This window comes from Pieris napi, chromosome 15 (genome assembly GCF_905475465.1).
Source record: "Pieris napi chromosome 15, ilPieNapi1.2, whole genome shotgun sequence".
Taxonomy (NCBI): domain Eukaryota; kingdom Metazoa; phylum Arthropoda; class Insecta; order Lepidoptera; family Pieridae; genus Pieris; species Pieris napi.
In genome coordinates this window covers 2,079,733-2,091,504 of record NC_062248.1, presented here as the reverse complement: position 1 = coordinate 2,091,504, position 11,772 = coordinate 2,079,733, and the positions used below count along the sequence as shown (strand labels likewise).

General features: G+C 31.1%; 1 protein-coding gene across 2 annotated transcripts; it reads right to left on the bottom strand.

The window, feature by feature from the left end:
• Nucleotides 1-729: 729 nt before the first annotated feature.
• LOC125056465 (activating signal cointegrator 1 complex subunit 2 homolog) lies at nucleotides 730-9,730 on the bottom strand. Of its 2 annotated transcripts, none has more exons than XM_047659570.1 (5): nucleotides 9,580-9,730; nucleotides 6,108-6,206; nucleotides 5,124-5,249; nucleotides 2,531-2,710; nucleotides 730-1,987 (listed from the first exon to the last, which is right to left on the bottom strand). In XM_047659570.1, exons 1-5 carry the CDS (start codon nucleotides 9,652-9,654, stop codon nucleotides 1,769-1,771), a joined length of 699 nt encoding a protein of 232 aa, XP_047515526.1. In that variant the 5' UTR covers nucleotides 9,655-9,730; the 3' UTR covers nucleotides 730-1,768. The 2 variants fall into 2 exon arrangements, with proteins under 2 accessions (XP_047515526.1, XP_047515527.1); XM_047659571.1 differs by having other exon boundaries at nucleotides 6,108-6,203; nucleotides 9,580-9,729.
• Between the last annotated feature and the right edge of the window lie 2,042 nt (nucleotides 9,731-11,772).

Genomic DNA, 11,772 nt, shown 5'->3' with positions numbered 1-11,772 from the left:
TGGGTTATAGGAATCATTCATAATTGTTTTTACTAATGAGTAGCAAAAACTATATTAGAAATATGGTAAAAAGTATTAATAAAACAGTTAAGTTAGTTCAAAAACGCATTTATTAGAAAACTTAATAAAATACTTAATTAGACTAGGTTTTGTATAGACTGAAATTTTAGTATTTTGTTAATTTATTTAGAAAAATATAATTATATTTTTTCAAATGTTATATTTATTATATATATTATAATTGTGTTTAAGTTATTTTAATGTTTAAGGGACAACGAATTTGTGTAAAATAAATTAATTTTTTGAAAAAGGCTTTTCTTTCGTAATAAATTAGGTAAATATATAATAATCACGTATCCCTAACTTTAATAATGCCTACTAACTCATGTGAGACTGATCTTAAATTAAATTATAACGATTCATGTGCACTTTTTATTATTTATTTTTTTCTTTCATGTATTCTTTATTAGTTTAGTTTGTTTCTTCTTCTGAACAACTATTTGTAATACATGCATTTTTGCACTTCTTGCCTACCTTATGTAATTTAATACATTTTTCTTTTCTCAGAGTGGTTGCCTGGAAGAGATCGCTCGAAAGCGATAAGGCGGTTGCCTTTCCTTTAGGTACATGTAATTTTGTTAAATTTTTATATTATAAAGCAACAAAGTGTAAATAAATAAATAATGAGAAACTGTATTCTTTGTTTGGCGCATGCAATAATAAAAAAAATACTTATAAAACATTTTATTAACAAGATTTTATATCACACACTGAAAACATAATTCAACTTTAAATTGCGGTACATAAGCATTAAAATATTTTAAATAAATTTGTTAATTACTTAACCATTTTGGACTAATTCTTAATCTAATAGTTCGCAGACTAAAAGCTAAAATCTAAGAATATAAGACGGTATTTCTACTTAAAATAGCTTGTGTCAAAGAACTTATCTTCATGCAAAGCTCACCTTTTATACAATTCTAAATTAAAACAATTTTATATGGAAATATGAAAAGCCTAAGCGAAGTAAACGGTAGTTCAAATATGCACATTGTATGGGAAATCTACATTTTCCAATCGTATCTAAGACGAATTGAAAAATCTATATAGAAATTTGATTGAAAAGGTTACAAGTATTTAGTGAAATCGGAGCTATATGCTTTGGAAATGAATAAAGGGGGTTGACTTTTGATTCATATTGATTAGGGCATTACGAAACTGCAGATAGAATATTTATCGTGGAAGTAAATTGGAAGGAAAGTATACAGTTAGGAATGGAATATGATGAAAACTATATATGCATTAATTTGGCACTTAGCAAATGAATCCCTAATAATGATTAATATGACTGAAGAAAGTATATGACTTAAGAGTAATGATGGTATTGAATAGAAACCACTCACAATAAAAGAGATAAGAAATTATAAGAGATAAAAGGAATTTTCCAGCTGATAACAGTAATTTTGATGTACACTTAATTGATAAGAAGATATCGTTATTTATAAACAGTTTGATAATAAATTGTAATTCGATTTAAATTAAGAATTGAGATTAAAAAAAAAAATGTGATTTTAGTGAATAACACGAGATCTTTACGGTCAATCGAAATAATATCATAAAATTAGAAAAAAATATAGAAACATGAGAGGAAACGGAATTAGAAGTCAATTGATAACTTTTATAGTTAAGGCTAAGTTATTTACATCAACCGTAAAGCCTTGTGATAATTTTGAGAATATAATTAGTAGTGTACACCGAAATTGCTCATTTATTCATAACGGTAATACTGTTGCTGTTGAGGCTGTGGTCGTTGTTGCTGGTGTGCCTGCTGTTGCTGTTGTGGCACGTATTGCTGTTGCTGTTGCGGCACGTATTGCTGTTGTTGTTGCGGAACGTATTGCTGTTGTTTTTGGGGTGGCTGAACTTCTTGCGTCTGAGGCTTGGGTGTGGGGAACTTGATTACGATGTCGGTGGGTTTACGAGACACCTGGTTGGGAAAGATTAAATTGTAGTGACAATTAAAATATAGTACAAAGTAAAGAACGCGTTAGTTATAGTCGAATACTATTTTTGTGTTTATTTATTAAACTTTACCACATCATACATAGTACTAAATCTCCGGTATATGTTACAAACTCTTATATCCAAAATGTATGACAATTTAGGTAAACATATGTTACAAAAAAATATTAAAAAATACATTTATAATATATACCAGATACAATACGATACCAGAAAGTTTTGATAAACAGAAAAAAAGAAATCCCAGCAAAACAGGTTAGGTTCGAGATAGGCACTTAACAATGCTTTCTTTAAAACTGATCAGCCCACTACCGAATATATCCAGCTCCGGATAAGTAATGTTTAGTCCGTGTTATAAAATAGTATATTAAGAAAAAGTATATATTATGTTTAGCTTCACAAAATTAATTATTATCTATAAAAAAAGTTTAAAGTAGTAGAAATTATCTGCATTCTTAAAAATTATAGAATTTTAAATGTTTATGGAAAATATAAACTATTGGATTACCTCGGCTTTGAAGCCCTCTTTCGGGTCAGCGGTGTAAGTGACAGTTCTGATGAAGCCATCACTGTCTACCACAGAGTAGGATCCCTTGATGACATCACCGTCCCTCTGTTCTTTTCTGTTCTGGTAGTTTGTGTATTGGTCGTCATTCACGTCGAAACCGAATTGGTAGGAGGGGCTAGGCTGTGAAAAGAATAGCATGTTGTTAATTAAACCTACTTTTATTCACAAAATAAGCTAATTATCGTCGCCATTAAAATACGTATCATTTCAATATATATTTTATACACGAAAAGAATTACATCTTTAGATAGATTTTATATTCATATGTATTAAAGAACCAATTTTAAATATACCGTTTTGCCAATACCGGCGATTGTTTAAGTGTGCGAAATTATCGTCAGAGTGCGAATTAACTTACGGTAAAAAGGTCAATGAACTTTCATAAGTTATGTATTAAAACGTCAACTTTATTCGACCATGAGTATCGGCTTATTATATAGTGTTTAAAGGTTCGAACCTCGGATGTACAATAAACTTTTCTGTCCATGTGCGGATATAATACTCGCTCGTACGGTGAAGAAAACATCGTGAGGAAACCGGTATGCCTTCTCGAAAAGTCGACGGCATGTCAGGTAAAGAAAGCTGATCTCCGTTTTGCCTTTTAGAAATAATAATCACGAAACAGATACAGCATCTTAGGCTAAGACCAAGGGTTGTGGCTGTGGTTTTTTTATTATAAAACGTAGTTTCTTTCTATCTTCAGTCTATATTTGATACTTGCAATGTATGTAAAGTAGAATCTCGAGAATAGCAAATTTACAACTTGAATTAGACGTAATACGTCTATAGTACAAAGAAAAATAAGTTCGATTTTAATAATTTGTCGACAATGTAAACCCCAATCAAGTTAGGTAAGTTTTCTAAGAAACAACCCACCAAGTTTCGTAGAAAACAATTTAGGAGTTATTGTTACCTCTGTAACTTAAATTTTATTTATTTACCTCTTTAAAATAAAACCCAATTCCACCTAAGCCGAAAACCTCTAAAAGTCTAAATCTCTATTTGTCCAATCTTTTGGCGTCTCCCTTGATATTCGAGTTCTATTGTAGGTACTAGGTATAGCGACTGATCTAAAATCTCTTACCCAATTATTAACCAATATTCAACCGTTTATAGAAACTGGTACACTTTACGTACACGTACGGGACGAATGATCTACTTTCACTTCAAACTTGCCACAAACTCGTTATAATAAATTACTAGCAGGGGAGAACGTTTTATTCGCGTGATAAGCTTTTCCATATTACGTGGATATGCAAATTACGTTAAGCATTAATTATGCAATCTAATTGTTTATAATTTACTAGTTTGAATATTTATTCTTTATAAATTATTTTTTATTTATTTTATTCTTATTAATTATACATTTGTATAATTAAAAATATGCGTAGAATATGCCTCTACATATTAAAAAATTACAAAAAATTGGATTTTTCTTACAACCCTTTGATAGAGTTTATTGCCAGTTATTCCGTTCTACGCCCTTGATTTGAGAAGTGGCAGTAAATGTAAAATTAGAAGCATTTAATGTATATTTCCTTTTTGACGTCCGTAAGTCTACATTGTGTTATCTATCTATAAATGATTTTTGACTTTGACTTTTGATATTAAGTTAAGCTAGCTAAGAATCTGTGCTTGACATATGTCGTCGATTTTTGACATGACATGTTTCCCTTCTTCATATAAAGACTCTTCGATTCCAACGCACGACCTGTCTTAATAGCATTACACTGCTCTGATTTTGCAGCAATAACCATAATTATTCTTTATGTAACCGCGTCGAAGTAATTTGTTACAGTCAGGCAAGTATGTGGACACGAGGTATTGCCTCATGACCGTTTTTAAAGTAGCACATTAGTTTGATCTTGATATTTGTCAATTGTATAACTTGATCGACATTTCAGGACTAAATTATGATTAAACAGGCAGTTTTATGTCAAATTTCATAAACCTACTAATTAAATTATACGATATACATGCTAGAAATGTTATACTTATTTATGTTTATTAAAACAAGTCAGGTACGTAACGATTTGCTTAACAATTTACAAATTATTTTGTTTAATCCCGGTAATTGAACCTAGAAAACCAATCAATTGCAATGTAAGTTGTTTATTGTATAAATGTTATCAAATAAAAACGATTTATTTCTTGCATGTCGAATAAAACGTAAAAAGATAGCGAATTAGGATCTTGCAACCCAAACACGAGTAGGTGGTTTATAGTTAAATAAAAAAGCCAGTCTTTTTAGGTCTCAGCCTCAGAGTTCTGAATCTGTTTCATGATCATTTGTCAATCTAATAGGCAAGTAGGTGATCAGCCTCCTGTGCCTAACACACCGTCGACTTGATGGGTCTATGGCAAGCCGGTTTCCTCACGATGTTTTCCTTCACCGTTCGAGCGAATGTTAAATTCAGAAATTATTGGTGCACAGCTGGGGATCGAACCTACGACCTCAGGGACGGGAGTCGCACACTGAAGCCACTAAGCCAACACTGCAATTGTTAAATTATATTATTATTGAATGCCTTACGTCATAATCTTCTGGGTCTTTCTGCTGCTCAGGTTGGGGTCTGTATTGAGGCTGTGGTTGAGCTTGGGGCTGAGGCTGGTACTGAGGTTGCGCTTGGTACTGGTCTTGACTTTGCGCGCTGTAGGGCTGTAAGAAAGCTTCATTAACACAAATGTATATAGGCGATAGATGAAATATGTAATCAATCATTTCATCGATCCTGAGAAATTAGTTTATATTTTTGGTTTCAGACGCACGAAATAATCGTCTGAAAAAAGTTGTTACAATAAGGTAAGAACCACTAGTATGATTCCTATATGTCAAGTAAGTTGAGGCTTTAGAGGAAAATATGTAATATACTTGATATTTGTGTTACATATATATGTTACAGTTATGATTTAAAAATAATGTGAAGATCGTGACATTTATAGCAAAAATATTAGAAAACTATACATTAAATATTCAGATAATAATAACGGCAAAATAGTATGTTTTATATCGAAATGCTAGTTGTATTCTCACCGGTATCATAAACTTTTAAATACAAACGCAACCTCAAAATAACTTTATTCATATAGGTAACCAAGTAAACTTATGAATGTCAACAGAAAATATGTTAAATTGATTCTAAATTTACATTTACCACCAGTTCACAAATCAAGGGCGTAGAGCGGGCAAGAAGAACTGGCAAAAACTCTCCGCCACTCTTTCTAATCGCCAAGTTTTGAGTCATACAAATATCAAATACTCTTATATTACATACCTACCCTTTTATTGTTAAATGTAAAGCGACTACAATCTGAGACTAGAATCAGGAAAATGTCTAATCTAAAATTATCTGACTATTACTAGTACTATATACAACAACTATAGTCAGTGATTAGAGTGGTTAATGATTTTCCGTTTATGTAGGAGAAAGGGCTCAACTTTCTTCCTCTACATTCTTCTTCAAACCTTCTTGGCCAAGAAGTTAGAAACAATTTACGTTGTATAGAAGTAACTCACTAGTCTAGCTGGTGCAGCCTGTTGCGGTCGTGGAGCATGTTGCTGCTGTCCCTGGCCAATGTACTGCCTCAGCAGGTGTGGTGGTATACCTTCTTCCTGCTGACAAATACTTTGTTGTAGTTGGATATATTAAATCTTTTCAGTTCTAGAGCTACATCAGCAGCAGATACATCGTAAAGTAAAGATCAGATTTTTTATTAAAGCGAGTTTATTTGTTGAAGTTTTACCAAAATTATAATTAAAATTTAAAAATCGTTTTTATAGTAAGCATGGTCTAGGGTAGAGTTATTAGTACCTTAACTCGTTTAATCTGTCTAATTGTTCAAAAACCAAAGAATTTTTTTCATAATTAAAGTAGAAGAAAAAATAAAAATAAAATGGGTGTTCTAATAAACAAGCAACTTTTATAAGAAAATAATATCAGGCGCAAAAAATTGTATCATGAAATTTTCTTCGTAATTCTTTTTTACTAAGAAAGTCCTTTATAATATTATAAACATGTAATATCGAACAATGTTATTTAAATATCTGTCTAAATAAATTGTCCTACATAAAAGAGTGATATTATAATGTTTAATTGCCTTAATGTAAGCATTCATTAACATTAACTAAAATGTATAAGTTGGTAATATAAATTAGACAAAAGAAAGCGTAATAATATGATATAATAATTACGACACAGATTGTTTTTTTAGACCTTAGTAATGGTCGAGACTTCTTTAATGAAATGAAATTATTATTTCCAAATGAAATCCTGGATCTCAGTCGCAGCATATAAGGCATTTAAAAATAACTTTTAATAAGCTGTCAAATCTGTCAGTTGTCAAAATAACATACCTAATGCCACTATAAGGGTCTATCTTCAATTTGAAATGTGTTAATCATTGCATTTTTACAATAAAAGGCTAGATTTATTTCATTGCTTAGATTTTAAATTATCCCGAAGAGATTGTATAATAACAATGATAAGTGTCAAAAGATCCTAAAAGAAATAGTTGACAGTTGCCACAGATTATCATACAATTGATTTTACAACGAAGCCGTAGAACCTACTTAAATTAAGATCATACTAACTAACCTTAAAATCATGACAGCTATGCATAACCAAAATCAACCGGTTTCCTTACATAACAGTAAACGCTCTAGTTAAAATATTGCACACAATTAAGTAATGATTGATATGTTTCTATTTATTTATGAACTCTACGCTCACACTCCTATAATCATGGTACGGATTTTTAATTATTCTACACGAATAATTAATAAGGCTAAAGAAAATGTGCTCTGATATATAGGTTTTATATATTTCTGTCTGATATATATATATATATATATATATTTCATATATATATTTCTTATATAAACTAAAAAAGTTGTGTGCGCAGTAAACTCAAACTCAAACTCAAAATATCTTTATTCAAGTGGGTAACCAAGTAGGTACACTTTTGAATCGTCAAGTTAAATTAATCGTAAATTTACATTTACTACCAGTTCGCAAGTCAAGGGCGTAGAGCGGGTAAGAAGAACTGGCAAGAAACTTTCCGCCACTCTTTTTAATCGCCAAGTATTGTCATACAAATTGTTTGAACTGGAGCAATTCAATCCCAAGGATTAGGATCATTTAAGTAGTCCTCAAATTTATAAAAAAGCTTTGTTGATTAATTTTCGTTTAACGAGGGCTTTGAATTTATTTAGTGATAATTCTCTAATTGCGCTTGGGAGTTTGTTGTAAAAACGAATACAATTTCCATATAAGGAGTGATTTATCTTTTGGAGCCTGGTTGGTCGTACACTCAAATTAGTTCTATTTCGCGTATTATACTGGTGAAAGTCACCATTTGTTTTAAAATCGTTTATATTTTTTTGGACATACAACAAGGCTTCAAGAATATATTGACCAGATAGTGTCATAATATTTAATTCCTTAAACTTATTCCGTACCGACTCCTGTTAAATACTGTCTAATAGTAATAATAAAACCTGGTAGATTTTTATACTCGATTTCTTCTATGTTATTTACTTAATATATTAAATTACAGAATTAATATTAATTCTATTTATAGTAAGATATTATTTTTGCTCTTATTAAATTTATGCTTGTGGGCGTAGGCGCCTATTTGTGCGGCCGTTTAGTATTGGAGTCTATCGAAGTACCTATTAGTCCTCCCTATTCTTGAGAAAACTAAACTCGTATTATCTCAGACAATTTACACTTAGTGTCCTGTTTTAAAGGCACGTTTATATGTGAAATGTTCCGTAGAGTCTGGCATGAGACCATTCAAATGTTTAATGTTATCATATTAATAATTCTATATATTATTAATATTTCTATTTTTTATTTGTTTTAAATATAGATGTACAGTTTGTTCTTAGTAATCATTTCATTACAAGATACTTTTTTGACGCAATGTAAATAAACTGTTGAAATTATTTGTGAAAATTAATCAATTTTTTAATGAATTACTCAAAATACAGAATCATAAAAGCAGTATAATTTAAATCAGTCGATTCAATATTTTATTATAATACCTGAAACAAATTTTGTTAGAATTAAAGCACGGTTCCACATATCGGATATTTACTTGTATATTCTGCAATGATAATGATCGGTAAATTACGTTTTAAGTATACTGTATTTCTTGTGTAAATAAATTATTCAAATCACGTTCTTAGTATTTGTCTCAGAACGAAAATTAAATGCAAGTATTCACGACGGAAGTATCGTAAATTCACTTTCACTCCAATTTTCAACTGCACTTCTCTCTTAAGTGTAGCATGTTGTTTCACATGTTAGATACATTATATTATATACCTACATTAGCTCAGTGCGACATGCATGTACCTACAATTCACCAATCTTTCTAACTAGTAAGCATCCCACTTAGAAACTTCTAGTATACTTAAAATATACTTTAAGCGATTTTTAAGAATAAAAAAAAATTGGTCAAACTTTTTGAAAACTCATTTGAAAATTTTACTTCCAGTTTTGGAGGTCAATTTTTTTCAATATTTATTTTCTAATCAATAACGAAAAATAAAGATTTAATATATTTTTTTAAAATTAAAATATTAGGTAATATCCAGAACTTACACTGTTTAAAACAAAGGTAAAGTATTTTTAATAGTATATAAATATAAAATCTGCAATTGATAATATGTATTTAAATTACGTAACTCTAATATATACTTTTATTAATTACTTACTACCAAAACTCCTAATAAGTAACGACTATTAAAATGCACAAAGCATTTTAATATATAAATAGTTTGTACACTTCTGACATCTATTATGTAATTATATCAGAACAGTTTCAATAAAAACTGTAATAAAATTTTTCATTGATTAGAAAACAAGGTATGTCATTTTGCCCTAATGGCCTAAAGACATTTTAGTAGTACATTGGTTATGCTATGATACATGAGTGCATGGACAGAACCACTAATCAAAGATCTGGATAAAAATATAGCAAACCTGTACTTGGTACTGCGCGACAGGGGTTCCTAGCGCACAGCCAACCACCGCAAATACAACACAATAACGCAACATTGCACACACGAGCCTTCGAAATAAAAATAAAGTCCACTCCACACACGGGTCCCACAACGTTTGTAGGCCTGCGCGTGCGCTGATACTTTATATACTGACACCCCTTCTATTAGCATTGGGGGATTGACAATTCAGTAAGCCTTTACAAGCCGTTAAAAATATATATCAAATTACGAACACATACTCGCATGTATTCAGTAGCCCTTCAAGGGTCTTTAACTTAAATTACGTCATCTTTCGTTATATTTTTAGGCAAGTTTCTGGTCATATATGGCTTTTTTTATTGTTCCTAATAAGCCTACATTTCCCGGCTTCTTAGGTCATATATGGCTGTTGCATGACCTACAATTATGGGTCATTACCATCAGTATCATCAATGTCAGAGTCGCTTGACATACGGAATTCTTACTAGGGCTAAGTCTATTCTAAATATTACCCTAAAATGTATCTTACATCACGTGTATTTATTGTACACATACACATAAACTCAAGGTCCGGAAACCCTTAACCATTAGACTTACACTGCTCTTATAAATTAAATATCCTTTTATAAAACAATATTCCTTACTACGTGTAAATAAATCAATGGCGATTCAACCTTTTTAGGTCTGGGCCTCAGATTTCTGTATCTGTTTCATCATCATTTGGTAATCTAATAGCCAAGTAGCCTTCTGTGCCAGACAGACGCCGTTGACGTTTAGGGTCTAAGGCAAGCCGGTTCCTCACGGTGTTTTCCTTTACCGTTCGAGCGACTGTTAAATGCGCACATCGAAAGAAAGTCCATTGGTGCACAGCCGGGGATCGAACCAACACTGCTCTCTTTACTACGTATAGTTCACATAATGTAATGAGTGTAATGAAATGAGAGATTAAAAACTTCAATTAAAATAATATTATTAATATCCTACACACAAATATGCAGTATTTACAATATTCTTAATTAACATTAAATAAAAATGGATAAACAGAAATTAAAACAAATTTCAATGTTTGGTGGCCGTGTTCCTTTAATGCTGGCTGAATTTCCTTGATGTATTGCGATAATCGTTGAGCGAAGAAGCCTCTGGGATCACCGGTACAACCGCGGCAGCTTAAATCTTTAATCAGCGCCTGTGCACTTGAATTAGCTTTATAATTTTAGCTTTATTAGACTAACACTTAAGTAATAAAATATAAAACATACACAGACACACACCCACACACATACACATAATTTACACATCCACACATACCCCATGTGGTTTCCTCTATATATTGTAATTTATTGTATTGTATAAGATCTTCTGTCGATCCGAAGTAGTGGAGGCCTGATGACCTGTAACACAGGTACTCTTACCTTTAGCAGGCATCAGTCTCACACAGACTAGCTTTTTCCATAAACAGAAGTCAGAATATAACTGTCACTTGCTTATGTCCTAAGTTTAAGTTTTTGTGAGAAAATAAATAAATTTATCGGGTTCTGTAGTTTATTGGGCCTTTATTTGGAATTTCATTGTGAAAATTACAGAAATGTTTTACTTGAATATAAAGCATTATACTTGAATCCCACGGTCCAAGAGTCTACCGCAAAGGAAAGCAAATTAAGGACGGAGGTAAGATATTAGATATTATTCATATGAAAACATAAGATTTCCTTGTTTTCATATGGAATAGAACTTCTAAAAGCATTCATCATTAATGAAAACATTAAATATTGGGTCCCTTTATGATTGTATTTTAATAAATGTTAACCTTTAAAAATCGTTTCTGCGCTATGATTAGAATAATGAAATTTTTTTGCCATTGTAGGCAAACGGTGTTTCATAATTGTTGATGTATATCATAGAATTATTTGAATAGCTTTTGCATTTAGCCTTTTGACTAAAGTTGATCTAAAGTTCAGATCTGAAAGGCTTGTTTTTTTATCATTATAATATTTCATAATACTTTGGTTTCTTTCAAATTATGTGAAAAGGAAATAGTATTGTCAATGTAAGTTTCACGTATATATGTATATATATCGATATCAATTCCTAGATTTCCATAAATTATAGAATTCCATAGATAAAAAATTACAGACACGTGTGTGGCTGCACGTCTCAACTTAATGTCCTATGACCCCTGGATGGGGCAGAGAGC